This window comes from Salvia hispanica, chromosome 6 (assembly GCF_023119035.1).
Source record: "Salvia hispanica cultivar TCC Black 2014 chromosome 6, UniMelb_Shisp_WGS_1.0, whole genome shotgun sequence".
Lineage (NCBI taxonomy): Eukaryota > Viridiplantae > Streptophyta > Magnoliopsida > Lamiales > Lamiaceae > Salvia > Salvia hispanica.
The window spans coordinates 9,859,783-9,887,681 of record NC_062970.1 but is presented as its reverse complement, the minus strand read 5'-3'; the positions used below and the strand labels follow the sequence as shown (position 1 = coordinate 9,887,681).

Here is a 27,899-nt window from a genome sequence, read left to right as displayed (position 1 = left end):
AACAATCAAATAAAAAGACATTAATTAACAGTGCCTCCACAATCAAATGAGTCTCATCGCCTCTCCCCGTAGCGCCGGAAGGGAGCCTCCATCTTCTGCGCCTCCAACGCCCCGAAAACGCCGTAGACGCTGCTCTCATCCTCATATCCATTCCTCCCATCACCATCATCTTCATCATCCTGATCACGAGCCATCAAATCATCAGAATACTTAACGCTCTTGATCCGCGCAGCCACAGGCGCCGCGGTACTCAGGAGATGCACCACCTCCTTCATCGTCGGCCGCTTCTCCGGCTCACTCTGCACGCACAGCGCCGCCACATTAATCGCCTGAATGAGCTGCCTCTCGTCGAAATTCCCACGTAGCTTCGGGTCCGCAAGATCCTTAAACTGGCCTTTGCTTATGTGCGGCTCGGCCCACTCGGTGATGGTCCGCTTGACGCCGCCCGGAAGCTTCTGGATTGGCTTCCTCCCGGTCACGATCTCCAGTAGAAGGATTCCGAAACTGTACACATCGCAGCTCTCCGACACTTTCCCCCACATGGCGTACTCTGGCGCCAGGTAACCTAGCGTCCCCTTCACCCGCGTCGTCATGTGGCTCACCCCCTCGGGTATCAGTTTCGCGAACCCAAAATCGGCCACCAGCGGGTCGAAGTTCGAATCCAGCAGCACGTTGCTCGCCTTTATGTCTCTGTGGATTATGTGCGGCGTCACTTCATGGTGCAGGTACCTGTTACCGGCAGTCACATTTTTTCATTTTAGTTCGTCTTAATTTTGACCACATATTAGATCTTTTCAATTACTTTTCTATCAGATTTTTTCAAGATATAATAATACTTTGTTAGTCACATTTTTCCATTTTAGTTCGTCCTAATTTTGATAACATATTAAATTTTTTCAATGACTAGTCTATTGAATTGAAACAAATGAGAGAATGGATGGAGAGTAATACAATATGCCCTCGGCCGACCCCATTGCGACTTTCATTCTCTTTTTCCAATCAAGCTGGACTTCACCGGCGAACTGGCCGTGTAAATGTGAGAGCAAGCTAAGATTAGGCATGTAGTCATAGACGATGAGGCGCTGGTCGTTTCCCGCGCAATACCCTCTGAGCCCTAGCAGATTCTTGTGCCTCACTCTTCCCAGCACCTCCACCTCCACCGCAAACTCCATCTCCGCCTTGGAATTCATCGACTTCAACTTCTTCACCGCAATCTACACTTAAAAATGTCACTATCCGTCTCCCCAATAATTTAGTGCAGGTTTGGTAAGGAAGATAAATAACATTTTTGCTTGTAGAATTTCAAATATAAATGAGTCATCTTCCCTAAAATTCAACTTAATTCAAATACCTGAAGGCCATCGGAGGTTCGGCCCCAATAAACACTCCCAAAACCGCCTTCGCCAAGCTTGTAGTCGTCGCTGAAGCCGTTGGTGGCCGTATGCAGCTCCTTGTAGGTGAAAATTCTCCATTGATTGACGTTCTCGCCTCCTCCTCCCAACGTCAAACTACATGAAAAAAAATAAAATATCAATTATTTTGGTTATTAAAATTATGGTAAGTAATTAAGAATGCCTACCCTTCTTCAACTTTATCATTACCGCAGCAACTGACGGATGATCCCATGGCTTGATGAGAGACGCACTTAATTTGATTTTTGGATTGGAGAATCAATCTATGAAGATGTTTTTAAAGAATTTTAGTTGGAAAAAGTGTGTCTTTGTCAATTGTGGCACTGCCGTCCTAGCCGGCTGCCCCTGTGTTAAATTAATTGATTATATTTAATAGTGTTTTAGTTTTGTATCAAACTCACTTCTAATTATTGACATAGTCTAAGTTGTCAATATTTTCTCTTTTTATTTCAAGTTAAGCCAAAACTGTTGGACTGCAATATTATGTTATACTTATACTTATAATTATTGCATATATTTACCAAAGACTAAGGAATCTTAATGATCTTTTGCAGTAACTACATTTATATGTCATTTTCTACGAGTTGGATGATCTTTTGCAGTAATGTATTGTGCAACATGCATGCATTCATGTGCTAATCTTGATGCGCATAATTCCTTCACGATATTGTTTGTATTGGGCAACAAATCGTTAATCAGAGTGGTGGAGGTGCGATTAAGTCCTAATTAAACTATCATAAAAATAAATAACAAAGATAAGATTAAAGATACTATATATGAATTCTTAATTATATTAGTTCACTTTGTGTATAAAATAAAAATATATATTTTTATAAAAAATACAGTACTCCACAACTGGATGGAATTATAAAATACTCAGTCACAAGCCTGTTTGCTATATGTTGTCAACTCCATGGAACTAATAATACACGAATTGAATTGCCATAACTACGACATTTGGCTTCATGTACGATTTTGGACCGTATATATATTTGCTGGAAACCATATAATTGACGAGTAATTTCGGGATAATAAGTCAACATATTAAAAGAGAGACTATATTTTCTATATTTCTTTTGGGGGAGAAGACAACTGAAAGCTGAAATATGAATACGATTATTCATGTAGCTAAAAGAAAGGAAAAGAGCAAGATTTCTCGCATAAGAAGAAAGAAAAAATATAAAGAAAACGGTAAGATAATTTTATAAGACGCGTCTCTCTTGTACGACATCAAAAGAATTAGAAAAAGAAAATTAAAAAAACGAGTTTATAAGTCACCTATTTCCCACATTATATGTCTCAGTTTTACATTTTACTTCATCTTATTATTTATTTCAATTTATTTTTATCAATTTGATAATATGCATTCCACTAATTTATTTTCAGTCACATTTTTTCTACAAAACTAAGTTTATAAAAGTATGATTCTCATTTCACTAATTTTATCAATCCACTTTCTATTACAATTCTTAAAACTCGTGTTGAATCAAAATGAGACACATATTAGGAGATGGAGGAAGTATTAAATTAATTGCATAATATTTCCTCGTTCCACGTTAATAGAGACATATTTTTTTTGCACTGAGTTTAAAAATAGTGTTAAATGGTGAATAAAGTAAGAAAGTTGATGAGAAAAAAAAGTAAGAAGAAAGATTACATTTGGCCAAAAATAAAAATGACTCAATTATGTTAAAATTTTTTAAATAAAAAAATAACTCTATTAACACGAAACAGATTGACGTATAAAAGAAGGCTAACATAACACTGAAAACGTCTAGGTCAATCCACATGATGTCGGGGATGTGACATTGTGGTGGACGCATATTGACAACTCACTTCACATTTATTGTCGTTCATTTCCACATTAGATCTTTTCCACAATTGTAATATCGTATACTTCATCCGTCTCATTTAAGATGTCTATATTTTTGAGTGATACGGGATTATAGAAGTTGTTAGATGAAATAAACAGAGAAAAAAAGATAGTTGAATATTTTAATGATAAGAGAGGAGAGAAAGATTTATTTTCAAATATAGAAAGGGGACATATTGAGTGGAACAAATTAAAAGAAAAATGTGGACATCTTAAATGTGACAGAGGAAGTATTTGCTTAATTACGAAGGTTGGGGTAGCCGAAATGAATATTAACTACTCTCTGTGTCCTTCATTAACTGACAATGTTTGACTTGACTAGGGTTTTTAAGAAGGATACATTGTTGGAAAAGTCATGAACTTTTCCAATTTTTTCGGTATTTTCCACGAACCTCAAAGGTAGCACCAAAAATGTCATGAATTTACAGTGCATGCGTCCGTTTTTCCATTGCATGTGTTCCGAGTAATGATGACATGGCTTTTATATATGACGTGTTGCAGAGTGGATGCACCAAAAGGAATTTCCCATATTTCAGTCAACCTAAGAGCATCCACAATAGCGGCTAGCCGATTCGCGTCGCTAGCCGGTCGACTAGCCGAACCATTATAACCGGCTAGCCGAGAATCGGCGAGAAAATCGGCGTGGGCTAGCCGATTCGCGTGCGCTGGCCGCCATTGTGGCGTGCCGATCGGCCAGCGCCAATTTTTTTTTTTTTGAATTTTTTTTTTTTGAAAACCTATATATACGCGATTTTAGTTTCATTTTCATTTGCACCACTTATTTTAACGAGTTTTCTCTCTCTCTAAATTTCTGTACAAGAGCAACATCGAGCGATGGACAACAACAACGAGTCTTGTCCAGCGACGAGCGGTTCTCATACTCCCACGGTACCCGTGGGATCTGGATGGGGCCAGATGGGCGGGCAGATGGGCCCTGTGGTTTAACGTCCCTTGGCAACAGTTGATGGAGATGATGGCTGGAGCGCCGGGCGGGATGCAGGGACGAACTGGGGGGATGCCGGACGGGGTGAAGGCGAGCGGCGGGCAGTCAGCGCCGGGGTGGGGAGGTATGCCCCAGATGCAGCAGCAGATGATGGGGATGATGTGGCAGGGAGGATGCATCCCGGGATGCAGGGGCCACTAGGGGGGGGGAGGGGGGGACACGGTCTATCGTCCCTCTCTTGATTTTTTGACGGCTTCGTCTCACACGTCGACCCTGAAGTGGAGACGCAGTTCATCGGCGATGACCTTTTGTCATTGCATGAGATGGGGATCGATCTCGGGGAGCCGGACACTCCCGTTTCCAGCGGGTCGGGCCGCGCCGAAGAAGAAGAAGGGCAAGGGGAAGGGCAAGATGGTCGGCGAGTCGTCGCAGCCCGCTGATCACGACACTCCCACGCGGAGGAAGTGGACGGAGGATGAGTACGCCGGCGTGGCCAAGGCGTGGTTGTCGGTCTGCGACGATCCGCTGGTTGCGAACAACCAGCGGGTCGTCAACATGTGGCCGAAGATTAAAGCAGCCTACATGAGAAACCGCCCGCACGGGAAGGACTACAGCAACGGGGAGGAGTGCCGGAAGGGGTGGGAACGGATCAGGGCCGCGGTCAGCCGATTTTCGGGGTTGTACGCCAACGCCCTCCGCCAGCCGACTAGTGGGTAAAATGAGGAGGACTCCCGGAAGATAGCGGAGAGTCGCGTTCCCCTTGCCGTGGAAGTATAAGGACTTCACCTTCTGGGAATGCTATGTGTTGCCGAAGGACTCCGAGAAGTTCCGGCGGGGCGCGACGCCGGGTGGCCGAAGAAGCAGAGGCCGAACTATTCCGGCGACTACAATGCAGCGGCGGATCCCACGACCTCCCCCGGATGCCGAGGAGTTTCCGTCCCCTCCATCCTCTACTCGTCGCCCTCGCCCGGTTGGCCAAAAGCGGGCGCAACGGGCAGCGAGGGGAGGATCCCCCCTATCGCCCCAGGAGGTCATCTCGGCACCCCCCCCCCCCCACGCGCGTACACCTTATTCTCGCGTGCAAAAACGGAGGAACGGATGTTCGCGGTCTTCCAAGAGTGGAAGGCCGCAACCGACCCCACGGAGAAGAGGTTTCTCTACTCGATGCTCGAGAACATGCGGGTGGATTTGGATGCCTCGAGGGCACTGGTGGGGGGTTCAGACGTGGGCTCGATACCCCGGGTGGCGGCGGCGAGGATGGCGGCGGCAACGACGAGGAGTAGAGAGTGGCGGGGCTCGTGTGTGGAAGCCCTTTTTTTTTAAAAAAAAACATGTATTTTTTTTATCTATGTACCTTTTTTTTTAATGAAATGAATGGATTTTCCCATATATGTCTCGTAAATTTAATTCCGTAATTTAATCGTAAATTTATTCCGTAAATGTAGTTGTTTTTGAATTATTTTTTTTTCGGCTGGCCTATGGCTGGCCTATTTGAGAAAATGCTGACGTTGCAAATGGATTTTTAGTGCTGCTAACGTAGCAGGGAGAGAGAGTGGCTGGCCTATGACTGACCTATTCTTACCGTGGATGCGATATTTCCTCCTTCAACTTTGAATGTAGTGAAAATGAACTTTGAATGTAGTGAAAAAATAAATGAACTTTGAGTTTGTATCAAATTTCTCATGATTAAGAATTATGACAAATTAAAATCCTTTTTGGTGCTTCTAATACCAATTTTAAATGCCGAGGAGATGGAAAAAGTATATGAGAAATTTTAAAACGCATTAAAAAAATGTGCAACTCAGCTAATTCGAGCCCACTTACCTAGTGGGCCTGGCCAAGCCTGGCCCAACACATTTGACAACTTTAGTTCAGCAAACATTGCTTAGTCCAAGCGAATTAGTTCTTCAACCATCCTAAATCCACTTATTCGATACGTATTTTGAACTTAGTTCAATCTCTCACACATTTTTAAATCAGTAGCTTAGCAAACGGGGACAGGAAATTATAATAGTACGGGCAAAAATATTAATATATAAATAAATAAATATAAAAATAAAATATATACATTAAAATGATATAATATATTATCTCAAAGGAGGGTAAGCCTTCGTGTGTATGTCAGGAGTGGGGCAAGTAAGAAAATATTTTTTCTAAACAAGGGGGAAAATTAGTTGAATATGTTACTCCATATATTTAAGTATTATAATATATATTTACTCGCTACTAGAAAAATGAGGTGGGGCATTTGCCCCTTCTCACAATACTATAGATCCGTCCCTGAGTCCAAGCGAATTAGCTCTTCAACCATCCTAAATGTTATTTTGTCCGCTCGCCATTTATGGTCTTATTTTGATTCAACACTAATTTTAATAAAGTATTTGACACTTTGTAAAGAAAAATAGGAAAATGAGTTAGTGGCATGTAAGCTTCAATTTATATATTTTGTTTATAATAGAACGTGAGTGTAATGAGTTAGTTAAATGGTGGGTCCATTTACGTAAAACAGAAAAAAAAAAAAAAAAAATGGGACTTCAAATCACGAACATCCCAAAATGAGACTTTAAATCGCGGACAAAGGGAGTGACATTTACATGCATATAGACAAGTTGTATAGCTGGTTTTATTAAATTCCTTCGGACACAAATTGTGTTGATATGGTAAATTAACAAAAACTTAAAAACGTGAGTATAAGGTGAGAATGTGATGCCAGCTGCTGAAATGTGAAGGCATGCAGTCACTTGTGTAAGACTGAAATAAACAAACAAAAGAAGGAAAAACAGTAGAGAGCAGAATCTGCATAAATAAGGGATTGGACAAAAGGGAAGGCATTTAGGCGTTGGAGAAAAGCAAGATAGCATCCTCATGCACTTGTCATTCCTTCCTATTTCTTTTTCTCCATAAATCCTCGTAGATATTAAATTTATACTGTACTGTTCTACATTCATCCTCACCAAACATTTTCACACTGCCGCATCTTTTTTCCTTTTCTTTAATGTTGCTCGCAATATTAAAAGGTTAGTTACGAACACAATACGTATCATAAATAATAATATTAGAACTGTCATGGTTTTTAGTATCAAGGCTAGCTGGTCATCATAGCACTAATTCGTCTAAAAAATAGTCTTGTTTATTCATTTTGGATCGTCTATCACAATTAGACTATATCTGTTTTTCAGAAAAAAAATATTCTCTCTAATGAAATGAGTCATATTTTCCACTAAATGACTTTTTATGATTGTACATTCATTCCTTTGATGTCAGCAAATATAATTCTATTACAAGTTGTAAAACGAAAAAGAACTATATATATATTCACTGTATCTAATTTGTAATCCTCATAAAAATACCCTATTTTACCCCTTTCAGTGATTAATTAATTAACCCCACACCAATTCGACTAGTTTCCAACAAACACGCAAACACATACTAATATAGTAATATCTATACATTATACATACGCACACATACTTTTCCCACAATTAATGATTTTAAGATGAAGAGCCCAAATTGATGTAGTCCACTCAACAACACAACAATATGCACGCTTTTGTGTACCTCACTAACACTAGTCTCCCCAATTTCCATGCTTGACGACGAAGTATATTCTTGCATAACATAAATATGAATGAATTGTGTATTAATTAGTGTGAAATGTAGTGTTAGATTGGTGAAAATTCGGGTCCAAATTCATATTATAATCACATATATATATATTTATTGTACTATATAAATTTGAATCCAGTTTGATTTTGATCAGTCACACGGTAAGTATATAGTTTCACAATCTTTATCATAAATATATATTGTGTATAGCATGAATCCATATATGGATTCATATGATTTCATTTTTACTGTGTAACGGAATTGATACTGTACCTTTTTTAAAATAAAAAAAAAACACTTATATTCAATTCATAAGAGTATCGAGCAAATTATGATCACTAGGTAGTAAATATGTCATGCAATCATTTCAAGTAATAATGTGTTAATTAACATATATAGTTACACACCATAAATGCTTCAACTGCATGAATACCTATTGCAACATTCAGGCTTCCGCTCGCCGCGACAGGTGAACTACGTCCACGTGTGTTTCCACGTGGCACGTCAACACCACAACCACTTTCACTATACCAATTCTCCTCATTTTTTTTGCTCTGACTAAATTTAATTCTACCAGAGCAACTGAGTATGGTTTTATTTCCCACCTCAATAAACAGCTTAAAATTTATGGAAATCATACGTATTTCTCTGCTGCATCTAAATTCATTCACAGGAGCTTTTTCTGATTTCACGTTCATTTTCAGTCCTCCAATTTCTGTACTTAATTCCCCTGTGCAAACAGTTGCAAAAAGTAGAATAATTTAACACTGATAGGGAGAGAGAGAATTATCGTCCAAAAATTATTTACATTCCCGCAAAATTCATAACAAAAATACTTGTAATTCTACCATATTCTAAAAGAACCAAAATTCTAATTTTGGATGTTTTGATGTTCAAAATCTTCAGAGAGGGTACTATTTTGAGAGGTTAAAGTACTAGTAGTACTCTTGCTACTAAACGACGACGTTCTACTGGACATGGGAGTGGCGAGGAAAGTGGGCTTTTCCTGGCCGGCCATGATCACCAGAAACTTCTCCTCCATCACCGGCGGCGCCGCCTTAGAAGCTCCGTCTCGTTCTCCGTCGGCCTCGAGGTCCCTCTCGCCGTCTTCGGAGAGCTTCCAGTAGGAGCAGGCGAGGATCAAGAGAGCGAAAGCGATGAGCCCCAGCATCGCCGCAAGCCCGCCGAACAGGTACGGCACCGGCGAGTGCCACGGCGACCGCGGAACTGGCGACGGCGCTGCTGCTGCTGATGATGCATCAAAACCCGCCATGTGTATAAGGGTTTGATTGAGGTTTTGTTGATGTGGTGTTGAGGAAGAAGAGATGTGAGGGAAGGGAATTTATAGAGGGAATTATGGTAATAAGAGAAGGTGGATTGGATTTTCGACCCAGCTGGAATTTACGTTTATTTTTTTATTTGTGGGAATTATGTTGTCATAAAATAAAATTAGGCTACTATATCAAAGAAATACTTAAACTGAAAAAAAAAAAAGAAAAGAAAAAAGATTGGTCAAATTTTAGTTTTTCACTGCATAACTTTATAAAATGGTCATTTATATAATTTTGATAATTTGTTCAATTGTCTCATAGTTTATAATTTGGAGAAACTATATCATGCTTTTCACAAATGAAAAATATTACGCAAACAAAACAATTAACTATTTTAACGACTACTCAATTGGTCTTTAATTTTTACATATGCACTCATTTATATTGATAAATTTAGAGTATTTCCATATACAGTTTATGGGTTTTGATCTATGAAAACTAGATCAAAATACGGAAACGCGGAACAAAGTCATACGTAGGGCATTTTTAGGTCATAGTTAGTTTATTTTTGGGTCATGCTAACAAAGCATGACCTAAAAAGATCTTAACATGATATTAAATCCAAATATTATAATATGACCCAAAACAGCTTAATTATGACCTTCCGTATTTTTGGTTAATTATTGACCATTAGATCATCTAATCCTAAGACCAAGATTTGGGATACATTTCTGAATTTAAATGCATTCTTGTTTTGATCATCTCCCTATAGTTTATAGTATATTTAGTTAGAATTATGGCAATATATACTATTACTACTTGTTAAAATTATTGATACGGAGTCACACCAAATAGGATTGCCATTTTGATATTTCTTAATATATTGCGTTCAAGTTATGTCTTATTTGGAGTTGACTAATTATAATAATTTTATAAAATAATTACTCCATCTGTCACCTATTAATTAGCATCATCTAATTTGGCACGGGTTTTAAAATTTATAGTGGAAAGTGTGTGGAAAAAGTTAGTGACATTTGAGTCCTATTTTAATATATAAACTTTATAATAAAATGCGAGTTGAATAAGTTAATAGAATTTGAGATTCATTACCAAAAATAGGTATTAGTATTTAATTAGGAATAAACGAATAAAAAAAAGTATGTTCGTGTAAATTGGGGACTGAAGGAAGGAGTACTATATTCGTATTAAAGGAAATACTATAATTAGTTCGAATTATTTTTCTTAAAACGAGCTTATCACATCTGATTTCAATAAAATAATATCGATAAATGAACTACTCCATATTCCAATATTTTATTAGTATCTTGTAAGATGTAGACATCTATTTCAATTTCGACCACAAACAATATGTACGCATATCATAGTTCGTTTTGCGATTGGATCAATTTACATTTCTCTATTAAGCACCTTCCAATTAGATGCATGCATATTCAAACGAATTAGTATCTTTTTATATAAAAAGTTTGATACTGCAAGGCACAATTAATCTTTTAATGGGTAAAGTTGGATGAGTCATTATTTTACAAGGCTGAAATTAAGACGCAATTCCCTCACCATGTAGATTACTTTTACCCTACCTCTTCAACCAATTAATGTTGCATAGGATCTCCCTTCATTTCGTCGAATAAATTTTTATAATTATGTTTCTGTTCTAATGTATCGTCTTAGTGGATACCAATTTCTTGCAATAACCTTAAGCGCATATAGTAATCTCAATAAATTTTACATATTTAAGAATTTATCATAACAAAAAAAATTAATAGTTATTTAAGTTATACAGTATTCTGGTATATTTCATGATCTTTAATATTTGAAACATGTTGTTTTAAACACCATGAAAACGTCATTTAATGCCTGAATGAGAATTTAGAAAAATTAAATTTTCGTGATTTAATATTTCAATTTCAACAATTACAAAATTAATTAAGATTTAACCAAAACTTCATAATTTAAATAGCTAGGTATAAATTAGAAGACGGTTGAATGAAAAGTTTCATAGTGGGTGCTGGCTTTGGTACAAATTATATGCTTGAGTATACACAAAGAAAATAGTACTAATGTCTATGTTCTGTAAATTTTATTCAAAAGTACTTATATTTTTAAATAATTTAGATTACTGTTAGAGCTTTTGCACAATTATACTTATACAGAATTTAAATATAGTAAAAGGAAAGAAAGTATTAGAAAATGTTGGACGAACTTTATTAGTAACAAACGCAGATACGTGTCTATCTAAAACCCAACGTTTTACGCGGAGGTAGTGATTTAGAGACATAATGTCTCTAAGCCATAATACCCTTATGTCACTTTTCCATAATCTTATTTAAATATGTACTAATATACCCTTATTTTAGATAAAAGGAAAATAACTACTATTTATTAAGAAAGGAAAGCTAATCAAATTAACTATCTATAACTAATTACATGGTAAGTACTATTAATTAAGATTCACATTTTTTAGTCAAAATTTTAACCAATTCTCAACTATTTTCGCTACTTGATGAGTATTTATATATAATTATTTTATTATTAAATAATTCTTAAAATTCTAAACAACTAAATTTAATTTATAAAAATAGAAAGTAAATTATAATTATAATAGTCATTGTCATCTGATTATTTTATTATCAAATAATTATAAAATTTGTAAGTTATAAAAAATACTTGATGTCTAATATTAAATAAATTAAAATGATATTAAATAGTAATATTTAAATTTTATGTTATATAAATGATTATATATATTTAGTGTTATCATTCAATAAAAAATAGTCATTCAAATCAAATTATTTTATTAGTCGTAAATAATCATTTAAACTATAAGTTATGGAAATAACTACATGTATTTGCACTCAATTTCCTTGTATTATCATTCAACGAAATAATAAATTTGCATTCAAATTTCTTAGTGTTATCATTTAAAAGCTAGTATTAAATTTTTAAGTTGTATAAATAGCTACATGTATATATCAAGATATATGTTACTATTGTTTTCCAAAATAAAGAAGAAGATTAGATTCCATAATTTTAGGAATTGTTTAAAATAAAAATAATTGATGAGACTTCTATTCAAGTTTTAATTCATTTTAGTGTATCAACTACTAATTGATGTTAAAATTTAAGAATATAAACAATCACACGTTTTAAAAAATTTAAAAATAAGTGATTGATTGATTTAGTTGTGGAATTTAGGTAAAAAATTAATAATTTAAAGTAATTAAAAGTTTGGAATGCACAAGAATTAAAATTAAAATTATGAAAATTTTTAAATCAAAACCGTTAACTCAACTAATATTAGTACTATCATATATATCAAAATTTAGTTGTTTGCATGATATAGTGAACCGAGCGAAGATTTATAATATTTTATACTAGAAAAAAGAGAATATAACTCAAATAGTAAATATATGAGTTAAGAACATGTGATTATTTTCTTATAGATGTTCGATTATAGCATTCTAAATATTAAGAATCAAATAAATTAAATTTTGAACGTAAAGAATTAAAATCATATCCAAAAACTCAATTAGTATGATTATTATATACTATGTATCAAATTTTAATTTATTGCATAATATAGTAAATGATCTTATAACTCTAATAATTTATAAAGAAAAAGAGAAAACATTAACTCTATATTTTTAGAATATTAAATAGATGAATTAAGAATATGTGATTTTTTTTATTAAGTATGTGTTATTTTTATTGAAACGGTACAATTCAAAATAGTATACCCAATTAGTATTAACATATATAGTAGTGAATTGATTTAAGAACTCTAATGTTTTATTAAGAAAAACAGAAAATATAATTCACATGTCTTTAACATATTAAAGAGATGAGTTCAGAACGTGTAAACATTTTTTGATTAAGACTCGAATTTAATGTTCCAAATTTTAAGAATATAAAGAAAATAAAAAATTAATATTAATATTACTAATTTTTTTTAAAATCAAAATATTAAACTCAATTAGTATTAATACATTATATATCAAATTTTAATGCATGCCATGTTATCGTGAATTGAGCTAAAAGCTTTAATACTCCTTATAAAGAATCTTCTAAATAAAAAGGTTATAAAATTAAATTTTTCAATATTAAAAATTACAGTTTAATTATAAAATAATTATTTTTGGCCATAGTAAATCTAATTCTTTACTATTTATAAAATAAGATAACAAATTTTAATACTTTGTAGAGCTAATTATTTTATTAAATTATTTAAATTAAAATTTGTAAAAATTTATTTGATAAGAAATCTGTTATATGGTTCATTTTCTAATAAAATATAGTATTATTATTTCATAGGTAAATAAATGTACACTAAATATATAGATTCAATGAAATATAATATTTTATTATTTTAAATATGTGTCCTTAAATAAATGCAATAAGATATAAAAAAACTGCCATCATAAATATGAGGATTGCATGCTAATAAAATTGAAATCGCATAATTAGTGTCAATGTCCTTAATAAGTATATTTAGTTAATACTTTAATATAAAGGGTAGAAAAGTAAATAAATATAACATGAATTTAAATAAAAATCTAAAACAATCTAAAATAACTATTTTAGCCTTAATATTGCATTATGGCTTGGAGACATTATGTCTCTAAAACATTTTCCTTAATGGATTATTAAAATTTATGTCATCCTATTAAACATTGCATTGTCATGTAAAAACTACTGTATCACTACGCCTACAATTTTTTTAAAAGCTTGGTTGTTACAATGTAAGTTGTGTGTACATTCGTAATGACAAAATTAGATTGTATTTTATGATTAATTATATTACATAAATTTTAATTACTAGTTTATCATATAGTGTAGTATGTCGGAAAGTGATCAATTGTTAACTCATTATTTAATTGCTAACTACAATTAATTTAAGGCTATAGAATTTTAGAAAACGTGTGGTCTACAATTTGCCACGTGTAATTTTCGTTTTAATTAATTAAGTCGAAAAAGATAAAAAAAAATCTCAAAATTAGGGTTTTGGATGAAGTTCTGAAAATATCAACTCAATACTTTGAGAATGTCAACATAATGCTTTAAGAATGTTAACTCATTGCTTATATTGACATTCTACATGCATTATATTGAAATATTTTATATAGTATGTTGACATACGAAAAAATTAAAAATTTATGAAAATTTTTTCAAATTTTGACATTGGAACATATGCATGTATGATATCGTTAGAATCCTTATGAAATTATCTTTAATTTGATATATGTTATATAAATTTAAATGTTTGGGATTTCTTTTAAAAGTTAGATATAACTAAACATGTAGTTAATTGACATTAATACTCCTATTGATATTTTTTGAAATTAATCCTATGGCCTTATTGACGTTTTTCGTTGATCGTATTAACATTTAGGGATTAATGATCTAAACCCTTAATTTGAATATCTAATTACTATTATTTAATTATAGTTAGCAATTAAGTTATGAGTTAGCAATAATAGTACGTCAGTTTTATCTTATTTAAAGAACCGACTGCTATATGAAAATCTATATGAAAATCTATGTACGTCTAATATGAGCATCTTTGATACTCGCCGCAGTGCGGTGGCGCCCACCACTATTGCTCCGACGTACACGCTAAGGACGATTCCTTTCCCAAACGATACGGCCAGCTTTGGCACAACTTGAAATTGTTTAAACATATTAGGAACCCCACCACTATATGAGTATATCTAATTAATTGATTGTAAGCACCTAATTTGACATTGGTCTATTTTACTATTAAAGAAAAACAGAGCGTACCATAGGAGAATTTACACATAAATCCAAAACCGAATCCCACTTAATGGATTGATTTAATTAAAGCTGATGTGACCATTAAATTAACCTTAATCACATTGATTACTACTCCATATGATAGATCCCTTATGAGCGCTTCACACTACGTTCTTATTGAAAAACATAAATATGTCATTCTCTACAAATTATCCATAATGGGGTACTTATAAGTTCTGGAATATTCTTTAATAAGTTATTATTATAAATTTATAGACACTAAAAGTAGAAATTAAATGGAGTAATAGTCTTTGAAAACCAATTTAAATGTGGGGTCAGTTGGTTAGGTGGACTCCGAATAAGAAAATTTAACCAATATAAGATTGACAATTTATTCCCATAAGTAAAGTAAAAACAAATTAAATCATAAATCCAACTATATATGAATGGTTTTTCAGATGGATAATATAATTAATCATGCAATCCTACTTAAAACACTCATTTGGATGGGTTCTCCACTATGATCATCTTTAGTTGCACAAACAAATTATAATTAAGTGGGTTACCACAATAATCATGGTTTTGGCTGCTCTCACTTTCCCTAGCAGCTTTCCATATCGTCCATCACCATAATAATTATGAGCACTATCATTATAAAATTAATTTACATCAATTCATTATCTAATTAAAAACAGTTGAGACTTGTTGCTCAAGAGTGATACTGTTACATGTCTTAGATATTGTATATTGGATTTACCTGTGATTATATAATTGAGAATAAATTCTTGAATCAGAATCAGATTACCATGTGGTACATTGTTGTATATCTATTGCCTCTTCAATATTCTAGTACTGGATATATTGTCCAATAACATTCTTTAATGGTTAACTAATATATATAGTACTTAAAACAACGAGATTTTAAATATTTCTTTGATCTAAGATAATAATTTCAAAAGATAAAATTAAAGATAGTAAGTATTGTAGTGGAGAGAGCACTAAAGACTGATTCGCCTTTAAGGTGGTACTTTAATTTGGAATCTTAGTTCTATCCTAAAAGCTTAATGCAAATTTTAATGAAAGCAAACTAGTGATACCTCATACATGGTACACTTGAGGATAATGTTGGAACACGCTCGACCAAGAGGATTGACCATACACACATAATATATATAGTGTGGGTGTGTCTGTATAATTCTAGATTTACAGAATGAGGATACTAATGTGTCATTAGAAATTAAATATTTTACTTTTTAGACCGTCTCGTTATAAATGAAATGTTTCCTAAAATGGAAATAATTCTAATTCTACTTTTTCATGTCTTACTTTACTATCTCTTCATTAACTCACAAAAACTACACTAATAAAATATCGTGCCAATTCCATTTCTATTTCTACAAAATAAATTTCTAAAACAAAACAACACCATTTCTATTTTTTCATCTCTTTTACTTTACTCTCTCCTCATAAACTCATAAAAAAACACTACATAAAATCTCGTCCCATCCACAACATGCAACACAGACTGTGCGTTAAAGAGGCAAATTAACCACATAGACAGTGCGGGAATTGTCATCTCTGAAGCTAAGACCAATCGCACGGACCGTGTGGTTGGTAATCAAATCACACACTCGTGTACATTGCGTAGATTCACGGGGTTGATTTTCAGGACACCATTGTCGATGGTTTTATGACACCACATTGTTTTTTTAAAAAGAGCAAAAACTTGAGAAACATAATACACTTAATGTATGTATTTGCAGATTATATACCACTGCGTTTATATATGATCAATACTCACGAAATGAGAAGAATAATGGTTGTGTGTCTCTTTGAGTGTCGATGGGACGAATAATTATTTCTTTGATAAGATAAGAAACAACAAAGCAAAGCAAATGCCGAAATCTTGCAACAAAACAAAATAGCGTTTCGAATTTGTGTGTTGGCCTCATTTCAACTTACCTTATTCCCTTCACTATGTAAAAACACGGTGTGTGTGGTTATGCATCACTATTATTCAATGGACATAGAAGATGAGTAGGTCCAATAGCTTAGTATGAAAAAAAAAGAAGACAAGACTCCAAAAACAGTGGCCTCCCATATCATGAACACAAGGATTTGTACAATTTTGTATGCTTTCAATTAAAAGTTGCTCAAACTTTTAAGTGAAAATCAAGCAAACATTCATTGAGTGATTCAGCATCCACCCACAACCTGGGTCCTTATTCCTTAATGTTCTATCTCTCTCTATTCCCGACAATGTATAGTACTATTTCTCACTAGTTGCAATCATACACTCCCTCCAAAAATTCTTTTGATTATGCTAGTGAATTGAGGAAATTCTTGAATTACTTTATATTCTTGAAATTCTTGAATTAAGGAATCGAGGAAATTCTTGAGTTACTTGATATTTTACTCTCACCGTACCAAAAAATATGAACTATTTGCTTTTTAGTTCCGATGAACTTTTTGATTTTGAAAATCCAACTAAATTACTTATAATATGGGCACATTAGTTTCACGGTTAAAATCCTTACCCAACCAAATATTCATGCTTATTTTTATTATAATCAATCGCTATTGTTATTCATCCCATAGAAAAAAAGTTTGAAGTCAGCCCAGCTAGGAAAGTCGAGGCCCAAGTTCTGTAAACAATGAGGCCCATAATTCTATGTGATACGTTTTGTAATGTTCAGTTTGGGCCATATTGTTGGACCCATGCACTGGAAAATTTGAATTCGCCTGCTTTAAGAAATTGGAGTATTATAAAATTCACGTTGGGAATATTAAATCCAATTTTATCCAAATAATATATGTGTAGTCCTTCACTTTAAAGTTTAAAACAAACCAAAAAACTGAAAAAGGCATTTTTACCTCGCCTATACACCAATCGATTCAACCCTTTTTCATTTATCCTGAATTTCAATTTCAAATTTTCAACACCATTTTCCCAGATCTGCACTCCTCACTCTGGAAATGCCTCCGACTGATACGAGCTCCGATCTCAGAGTAGATTCTCCCTCTCTCTATCTCTCTCTCTTTATGTATAGTTTAGGAACCAATTCAGCTACTGCATTTTCCTTCTAACTCGTATAAATCCGTGTTTTGTGTTTGTTGCTTGTTCTTCTGCAGAGATCATCGATTAATCCAGCTACTTTAAGTATGAGGTAAGTTGAAAACTCGTTAGAATGTATTTTTTTTTTTTCATTTTATGTTTTGTTGGACAGTGTGACGATGGAAAACAGGGAAAGAATGTGCAAAAATAAAAATAAAAGAAATTCTAGGTTTTCCCCAATTTTTTACTCGCTAATTTAGAATCATTGTTTGGTCAGTGAGTATGCGTTTGCGGATCTCAACAACTTGGAGCACTGTGCCAAGTATTTGAACAATACCTTAGTCACCTTTGGCTTCCCTGCTTCACTCGATCTCTTTTCTAATGACCCCGTAAGTTGCTGTTTGCGATTTCAAGGGTTTTGTGGAGCTTTAATTTGTACTACTTGTTGTAGAAAAGGGGGAGGCATGAGTGAGGGTTACAACAAATGTTTTGCTATGTGTTTAATGTGGATTGAACTTTTTTGAAATAGGTCTCGGTGTCGAGAACTTGCAATTGCATACATGCTTTGTTGCAGCAGAGACAGCGTGATGTTGAGTTTCGGGAGTCTGCCAATGAGCAGAGGCAACGGTATTCTTTTTTATCACGTACTGTATTATTGTAGATTGTTGCATATATTTTGAATATACTTACTACTCCTAGTTAATATGTGGATAAGGTTAGTTCATGATTTGCTTTAGCGGAATTTTGAGCTGGTTTAGTCACTAGGTTTAGCTTGTAAATTTGTCCAAACAAACCAAAAAAGAAAAAAAAAAGAAATTTGAAGTAGAAGATTGAGGAAAGACTTTTGTTTTTCATTTCTTGCACTTTGAGCATAGTGAGGCAATTGCCCTCCTGTTGGATCCTTTTCCCGCACTCAGCACATATGTTTCTGTTTCCAATCATGTATAATACAAACATTCTGATCTATGGAGTTGTAATGATGACAAGGAACTTATGCAGTGATCTACTAGGTTTTTATGTTTCAATTTATAGTGGTTTAGGAAAGTAATTCAATGTTCTATACAGCCAGATGATGTGTTAGTACTTTGGTGATTTTAAGTCGATCACAGATGTGGACAGGTACATTTTAAGAAGAACTGAAGCATGAAACGATATTTTGTGCATTTAGAGTGACTTACTATGTTGTAGCCTAAGGGCATAATGAATTCAGTTAATGGCAACTTGATCATAATTTTGCTAAGAAAGTACTTGCATGTTACTGTTTGACAGGCTCTTATCAGATATTTCAAGATTGGAAGCTAAAGTGGAGAGGCTGGAATCCCAATTATCTACGAAAGATAGAGAGATAGCTAGTATGACGAGAACGGTGCGTACAGTTTAATCATTTTGAATCATCAAGTGAGTTGTTTTTAATTTATATCTTTCTCTGGTTCTGTAACTAATTCAACCAATAGGAAGCGAAAGCTACAGCAGCTTTCAAAACCCAGATCGATAAGTTGCAGCAGGAGCGAGATGAATTTCAGAAGATGGTTTTGGGTAACCAGGTTTGCATTTAACCTTCTTCTTGTTGTACTAATGCACTCATTGCCATATTACAAATTATAACTAGGTACTTGATGTCAGCAAGTGAGAACTCAACAGATTCATGAGATGAAGAAGAAAGAAAAAGAGTATGTAAAGTTGCAGGTACGACAAAAAACGTACTTTGAAGGTGGTGTAAATCACACAAAGATATTAAGGACAACCATATAGGTAATCAACATATCATTTCTTGCAGGAGCGCCTCAATCAAGTAGTAATGGAGAAAAAGAAAGAATCTAGATCAGGCATGGAAATTATGAATTTACTACAGGTGAATATGTTGTTAGTATAGTAGTTATCTTATGTTTGCTATGATTCTTTTAGTTTCCTCATGCACGTATGCTATATTTACAGAAAGAAGGCAGGCAGCGTGGGACATGGACTGGGAAGAAGGCAGACACTGATTTCTACAAAAAGATTGTGAGTAATGTTGGCTTATTTAGTTACTAGAGGGACACACATTTCATTAATAGTTGCTACTTGCTGCCACCTGCCTGTAGGTGGAAACTTGCGAAGCAAAAAATCAAGAATTGATGGCAGAAAATGCAGATTTGAGAACATTATTACGTTCAATGCAGGTAGCTTTGATCGTTTAGACTGATGATGAATTTGGAAATGTATTGTGTTACCGGTTGCTTTTCTTAATTTCTATTTATTGACATATATTGTTCCCAAGGATCAAATTACAGGGTTGAGCCATTGTTTATTGTTCAGTGAAGATGAAAATTTATTGAAATAATTAGACAAATTAGGGCTAACTGAATGAAAGCAAAGTGTAGGTGCTGGAATACATGAATCCTCTCCTTTGTTTCTCTACGTGTTAATATGTCATTATTGGTCTTATAGACTATGTGCTATTGTGTGCATGAAGCACGATCACTTGAAGTGACTATAAATCATGGGCTTGCCTCATACTCATCCTGTCTCCTGTCATGTTTGAGTATCTGGGAGGAGTACCAAAATTTATTTATAAATTATTAGACAAGAATGGTAATACTCCATAATTTATAAGAAATTTTGTCAAAGTATATTTTTTATATACTGGACGACTTACACTGGAAGGAGTCTTTTAATGCAATGAAGATTGTATCTAACTCATTCCTGAACCCAGGCTGATATGCGTGAATTTTTGAATGCTCCAAATGGAAAGCAGTCTTCTCCTGTCAATACTAGGTCAGATGCTGACCTGTCACAGTCCCCTTTGGGTGGGAGGACGGTATGTCAGAATTCCGGAAAGAGATAAAAAAATCTGATATTAATACTATGCTATACTTCCATCTACATGAATAAGGTTCCATTTTTACTTTACAGGATATGTTTGATCTGCCTCTTCACATGGGCAGAGATCAAATTGAAGAAAGTCTCCGAACAAAAATGAGCTCAATAAAGGAGCGCATGGTTCAACTTCAAGATGTACACAAGGGTGCAGAATTCACTTCTGAAGTGTCAGAGAGAGAGCTTGAGCTTGAAGCTCAGCTTGTTGAGGCAAGAAGCATTATCCAAGAGCAGGTATCATACTGTTTCTTAAAGTCCTAGCTAGAAATATTTGCATCCTTGGAGTTTTAGTTCAGATGGAAAAAAATGATTTTGTGCTCGTATATGTTTTGTTGGGAACGCGTGATTTATCTTCTGAAATTCATTATTGCTGTATAGGCCCCTTACTTTGTTGATTTATTTTCTTTCGGACGACGGACAAGCATTATTATTTTATTTACTAACTTATTCTCGAGTTATCACATGTACATTTAAGCTTAAAATTCTTTTCCTAAATATGCAAGAAAAAAAATCCTGTCACTAGGCGAGGAACACTAACAGTGGACTAGAGTCTAGATACATTCTGATAAAATCATAAAATTTGGTGTTAACCAAAATCCTGTCACAAGGTGAGGAACACTAACAGTGGACTGGAGTCTAGATACATGCTGATAAAATAAGAAAATTTAGTGTTAACCAAATATTTTACAAGACAGCAAGGTGAATTTTAACTCATCTCAAGGACATGAACTTTTCTGCGGTAAATCTGGAATGTACCTCTATATGTTGGCTGCAAGTATTCCTGGGAGGTTTTAGATAAAGTTTCTTCTGAATAAAGTTCATTTAAGAATGTTCAAAATAGAATTATGCTATTCAGTGAAATACAGATTGTCATTTTGATTACTGTTCTGCTCACGCCACTTTGTCCCTTGTGTTTCTTCATTCGGAATTTGTTTTGCATCTGACACCTATACTAAGTTTCATTGTCCTCTAATGCAGGAATCTATAATGTCTAAACATATTCCTAGATCGAATAAGCCAAGGTACGTTTCGTCAGATCATTCCCCCTCCTTAACCCTTCCTCATGCATGATACACACACACACACCTGTGAAGATGTGTTATTATTTGGAATCCAGGGGAAAAGTTAGAGAATCATCTAAATAGAAGATTAATGTCTTATGCAGGAGACTAAGTGGACATCTAAATTCTGAGAGGGAGTCAATGTTGTGATCACTACGATGCTTCTTTTGCTTGCTTCGGTAACTGCAAAGTTCTCATATATGACTATTTGAGTATTTAGACATCCTTATATTTGAAGGACAACTGCACCTATGAAGTAAACATCTCTACTTATCAGAGTTCTTATAGAATCGCTTTGTTTTGTAGGGACCGTAACCTGAAAAAATCCTTGTTGCTAGGCTCTACATGGCACTTGGTTTGATAACATATTCCTAGTTATAGATTCTACTAATGAAGTGTAATGCGCATTGTGTAAAAGCCGTACACTGATCGTTGTGTTCTCATAATTTGTTCGTAGCGTTCAGGAGACTGCAAATTCTCACGAAAAAACAGGGATAGCTCATTGCCTGATAGTGTGTACATTTGTAATAGCTCTGTGCTTTAATTATCCTAACATGTAGTAGACAATAGGTTCAGGTGAAACATCTCGTTTGTTTAACTCGAGTTATGTTTAAGTATTTGTTACAATGACAGTTCCTTTGCTTCATTTATTCTCAAACTTTTGTCTGACGTGTATCTTTACATGTGCTACTTGTGGTTGACCAACAATCGACGTATCTTGCAAACATGCATACTAATAAAATAAATATTTTGTGGTATATGCATAGAAGTCAATCCGTATATCACTATCTCATGGATGGCCTATTATATTTTTAGGCTTATGGTTGCATAAATTCATTGCATAATCACAGGCTTACTTTAGTGATGCCGGCTATAAAATTGGATATTTTTTAGTTGGTTACTGACTTTTTATTTTGGTTCAAAACTGATTGTTTTACTTTTTCTTGCTTGTTTTGGATTCGATTCAGCGTTTTTCCACTTTTTAAATTTAATGTGATTATAATGATATAAAAATGAAATATGAAAGTAAAATACTATAGAACAATAAATAATAGTACTTTCCGACTCTCTATAGGATAATCGACTGAGGATTTTTCAGTCATTCTGGTGACGCTGGTATGATGTTTTGATGCAAATAGTTGGTATAATGATACTACTTTGATATTTTTCCCAATTCCTAATTGTTGAGTTGTGGTGGGGCTTGAAAATCAAAAGAAAATGGTAGCTCTGAGTCGAGGAGAAGTTAGTTGTACCTTAAGTGCACATGAATAACACCAACAACTGTATGACCAAAAACCTTAACGTAACCTTGAAAACAGAGGTGGGCGCTTTGCTTGGCTATGTCAAAAAGAAGTATGAATCACCTCTATTAATATACTATTACTCAAAACAAACTAATTTAATAACAATCACACGCTAATCATCAGCCTACTCAGTCACAATCATGTGCCTTTGATTCCATTCTCATTCTTCCATCTACATCAAATCCATACATCCTTAAAAATATCAAAAGAGAAACAAGAAATTGACAATGGCATTGCAGAGTAGAGAGGCAGTTTCTATGCTTGAGGGTGATGGGATTTGCATCAGCAGAATTCTTGCTAGAGAGTCTTCAGTGGGGCAATCTTCACGTGTGTTTTATCGATCCAACGAAGGCGTTCCGTTTCGATGGGAAATGCAGCCAGGAACAGCAAAGAATCCACAGCAAGAGGAGCAAGCTATTCCCCCAATTTGCCCCCCACCACTCATGCAGTGCTTAGGCCTCCCTCTCCCCAATCTCGATGAGCCAGAGCCACCGCGGCTGAAAACCTCCATGATTTGGAGGCTGAAAAAAAGAATCATAAAGAAGGTGCGTGGTATAAGAAACAAAGAGCAAGAGAGCTCTAGGTTCTCTTCAACCTCTGATGTTTCCATGGTCGATTCTCCCTTCTGCTGCAGCCCTTGGAACTTTCCAGCCATCCTGGTAATTAATTACTCCGTTTATTAGGATAGAAGAGTTATATCTTGGCTCTAACAACCAATTTGGTATTAAAATTAAATTATCATGGTGGCCTAACATCCATTTGTTACACTAATAGATTATATCAAGACAAGTTATTATAGGGATATTGGCTCCTAATATAACGAAACTTTTCTAAAATCTATTTTTCTATGAACTTTGAACTTGACATATAATTTCACGAACTTAAATAATTGTTGAATTTTTTTCACCAGCGTCAAAATCTAGCTACATTTCATTTGTTATTATATCACGCCTGATATAGCTACCACTGAAAAATGATAGTGGTGCGATTACAAAATCCCTAGCCGGATATGATTATCCATCTCATTTTAATGTAGTTGGATTTTGTCGTCAGCGAAAAAAATTCAATAACTATTTAAGTTCGTGAGGTTGTATGTCAAGTTCGAAGTTTATGAGAAAAAACAATTTTTTGAAAAGTTTCATGATATTAGGCATTGCCATCTTATTATTATATCTACATATTTTATGATCGGTATGAGTATAATATATAGGAAGAAGGGAACACCAGAATATACTACTGCAACCTACACAAGAATGCATTCGCCGTGGAAGAAGGCGATTTTTTTATGAGCAGAATTCTCTCCCAAGTTTCCGCACCGGAGCAGTTTTCCGGCCCGCTGCACGGCGAGGATATGGCGGCGGGCGTGCCGTTCGGATGGGAGATGCATCCAGGCACGCCCAAGGAGGTGGGGGAGGACGAGCTCATCCCGCCACCCAGCCCTCCGCCAGCAGCACAAAGCCTGTCACTGCCGCGGCCTGTGCCAGCTGGCGGAGATATGAAGACGAAGAGCTCGGCTTGGAAGAAGGCTTGGTTCTGGATAAGGCGGCGCGGTGGGAAGACGGAAACATTGAAAATGCAGCATGAGATCAGCTTTAGGTATAATGAGAAATGGGGTGTTGGTGAGGATCTTTCTTCTTCTTCCTCTTTTTCTTCTTCTCTTCGGAAAACCTCGTCAGTTTCGTCGGTTGGGCCGCTGTCGAGAAGCGGCGGTTGGAGGGTGTCCAAGATTAGGAGGAATTTGGTGGGGAGATTCGGGCCTTGGAAACGAAGAGAGTTGCTTGTTTTTGCCAGGAGAAAGTGGAACTCCTTGCTGTCTTAATGCTTGTTTGGTAGCTTAGATACGACCAAAATATATGACCAAAATATATGAGTTATGTGAGCTTATTTAACTGTTTGGTAAAGTCCATCTTATTCTAATTATCTTGTGTTATTTTAACATGCCTATCAAACATAATATGTTCTCTTTCACTCTTTAATTGTGTAATATATTATGTGCGACTTGTTTGAAAAAATTGTCAATATGTGTTTGTGTATCAAAATGAAATTTGATAGCCTTCAACAAATGGTGGGATTTATAACTCAAGTGCAAATGCAGCAACCATTCCTATTATTTGTATGTAACATTTAATACTAATCTCTATTTATTATTCAATCTCAGTTTCTTATGTTCTCAGTTAGACTTCCAAATTTTGAACCAAAAAATCAGGGCTACTGACAAATACTCCTAGTTAACATTTCTTAAACATGGAGAGAGTGCTAGCTTTATTCATTAAATTATATAGAGTTATTTGATCCAAAATCGACCTCTCTTTGACATCCAAACAGACCAATATAATCTTCAATTTTGCTGTATACTCTTAAGGTTGCCTGTGACCATTATTGAGAACAATTAATTTGGATCTGAACTATAATTAGGTTTCATATTTTATATTCGTGGTGTATTTCTAGAGTTGACTTTTGTTTAGGTATTAGTACTCAATACTCATATTAGCTATAGCCTATAAGTCGATGAGTTCAATTCAGGATTGATCTGCAAAAAAAATTGCCTTTTATTTTTAAAAAAGCTTATAAATGTAACTGAAACGCACAAGTTTGGGCAAACTATTCAAAAGTAGATTCTGGTTATTAGTATATATTAGGAGTGTTTATAATTGGAATTATGATATGATACATGATCAATTTTTTTTATTATTATAAATTCCTATTCTCAAGGGTATGGATTAAAATAAGACCAAGTCTTATGTAAATAATTTAGGGTAAACTAGTTCTATTGGATTGCATGATCTAACGGATTATTCAAAATATTGTCAAGCCATTATCACAGTAACACTTGGGATTTTTCGAAAAGGGCCCGAGCTTACTATTGTAAACCTTTGTTCCACTGTATTCTAATCTCTTTCTATAATTTGCAATATCTGATCATCTTGTGCCGCAGAGATGGTGTTCTGTCACTGTCACCTTAACTTTTCTGTGCCGGGAAGGTGGTCACCTTCCTCGGTCACCCGACCCACCATTTAGCCATAAGTCTCCTGTGTATACTAGTCCGAGTAGGGACACCACTCTCACTTGGATCTGAATTCGATTCACAACTCACTGGGCCTTAGCCAAAACAGATAGGCATTATACACAAAATATTTATGGCAAGACAACATCACTTGAAAGAAAGAAATAAACAGCGATCATAACTTTTGTTTTTCATAAAAAATCACTTCAAAAATATTTTGCATTTTTATCCCATTAGTATGTAGGATAGAAAAATTCACCTCGTACGTTTTCCAAGGTTTTTAGGTATATTCCTTGCTTCTCGATGTTATTCTCCTCTCGAATTTTTCCCATTTTCAAAAAGTGAAGAAAAGTCGAACTATTCTTAGCTTCGATAAGATGGAGTAATTTAAGGATGCACCTAAAACCATGTGTTTATCCTATTAATCTTAAATTCCCAAAGTTTAATTTGGCTTAGGTTAGATTACAAAAATTAATTCAAAGCTTAAATTAAATTATTCTAAGCTTAAATACACAATTAGGAGAAATTATAAAAAAAAAATTAAAAAAAATACTATACCTAAATTCAAACTCAGGCTAAAATTAAATATTAACATTTTTTCTCCCAAAAGAAATCATTTTTGAAACTGGCCAAGGCCATCATTCATCTTCAGCCCACAAATAAATAAATAACTAAATTTCGAATTTTGGGCCTCACTCCATTTATTCAGTGCAGCCCAAATTATGTAAAAAGCGATTGGGCTCGGATTTAATTCGTTAAATGTTGCATTCATTTATTCCTTTTGTTGATCTCACTTGTTGATCCTATGGCTAATAATAGCATGGTAAAATACTGTGGATGTCTCCTTTTCTCACACCACATTTTACATGAAGTAAATCCTCATCAAGCATTCGGATTTGATGTGGGGTTAAATATGGTAGATATTTCCGATCTATTTGAGATTATGTATTACATGCTAAGTGTATTCTATTTCTTTTCTTCATGTAGGGAAAGATCCATTGAACAAGTATTGGTGGTTCTTGTTGATGCATCGTTCCTACTTAATTGGAAGCACGGCATTGAATGGGTCGTCCGAGACTTGCACGTCTCTCTCTTCCAACTTGTAATAGATTAGAATTTGATAGATTTGTATAATCGGACTTCCCGTGTGAGTACCGGGCATTACAAACTTTTATTTGAATTCATTATTTGATTGCACTTTAAATTAATCGTGATAAAACAAACGACTTCTATTGAATGTCTCGCCTCGATTCTTAAATAGCTCAAAGATTGGTTATTTCACGAAAAGGGTATTCCATTATTATCATGACAAACACTAGATTATACTAGTATTTACTGCTAAACATGTTTGTTCGTATTTTTGAATTTACAAGTAGTTGTGATTTAATAAAATATGTTGCGTGGTATATGGCCAAATGCAATGTATATAATGCGTATAAAATGCCGAAAAAATATGTGTTTTTTAATTGCATATGTATATATGTAATACAATTGTGAGTTGGTCAATTTTATCCCCAAATGCGCTATGTACAATGATTATACGGACAAACGTAGATGTTCACCATCCATTGTGTAATCTAATTATAGACCAAAAATTGACCTTAATTGTGATATAGAATTTGACTCCACATTAATCTTATTCTACAAATCAATATATTCTATATATAAATAAATGTTTTGCGTTTACCATAAACAAGATGCTATATGCGTTATAGTAGTATCATAAAATATTCTAAAGCACTGGA

The 27,899-nt window shown here is 34.5% G+C and overlaps 4 protein-coding genes across 4 annotated transcripts; 2 read left to right on the top strand and 2 right to left on the bottom strand.

The window, feature by feature from the left end:
• Nucleotides 1-53: 53 nt before the first annotated feature.
• LOC125191884 (PTI1-like tyrosine-protein kinase At3g15890) lies at nt 54-1,644 on the bottom strand. Its single transcript, XM_048089312.1, has 4 exons — nt 1,580-1,644; nt 1,352-1,508; nt 952-1,214; nt 54-729 (listed from the first exon to the last, which is right to left on the bottom strand). The coding sequence occupies exons 1-4, from the start codon at nt 1,624-1,626 to the stop codon at nt 54-56; spliced, it is 1,143 nt and encodes a 380-aa protein (XP_047945269.1). The 5' UTR covers nt 1,627-1,644.
• Nucleotides 1,645-8,620: 6,976 nt separating this feature from the next.
• On the bottom strand, nt 8,621-9,134 carry LOC125197104 (protein GLUTAMINE DUMPER 1-like). The gene has a single exon (XM_048095807.1). The coding sequence runs from the start codon at nt 9,105-9,107 to the stop codon at nt 8,706-8,708; it is 402 nt and encodes a 133-aa protein (XP_047951764.1). The 5' UTR covers nt 9,108-9,134; the 3' UTR covers nt 8,621-8,705.
• An 8,578-nt stretch (nt 9,135-17,712) lies between these two features.
• On the top strand, nt 17,713-22,492 carry LOC125192344 (afadin- and alpha-actinin-binding protein). The gene is made up of 15 exons (XM_048089887.1): nt 17,713-17,883; nt 18,007-18,041; nt 18,207-18,318; nt 18,459-18,556; nt 19,199-19,295; nt 19,384-19,473; nt 19,553-19,615; nt 19,707-19,781; nt 19,865-19,930; nt 20,011-20,088; nt 20,622-20,726; nt 20,822-21,019; nt 21,764-21,807; nt 21,951-22,025; nt 22,153-22,492. The coding sequence occupies exons 1-14, from the start codon at nt 17,851-17,853 to the stop codon at nt 21,994-21,996; spliced, it is 1,140 nt and encodes a 379-aa protein (XP_047945844.1). The 5' UTR covers nt 17,713-17,850; the 3' UTR covers nt 21,997-22,025; nt 22,153-22,492.
• An 835-nt stretch (nt 22,493-23,327) lies between these two features.
• On the top strand, nt 23,328-25,088 carry LOC125197328. Its single transcript, XM_048096063.1, has 2 exons — nt 23,328-23,809; nt 24,361-25,088. Exons 1-2 carry the CDS (start codon nt 23,378-23,380, stop codon nt 24,967-24,969), a joined length of 1,041 nt encoding a protein of 346 aa, XP_047952020.1. The 5' UTR covers nt 23,328-23,377; the 3' UTR covers nt 24,970-25,088.
• Nucleotides 25,089-27,899: the final 2,811 nt, after the last annotated feature.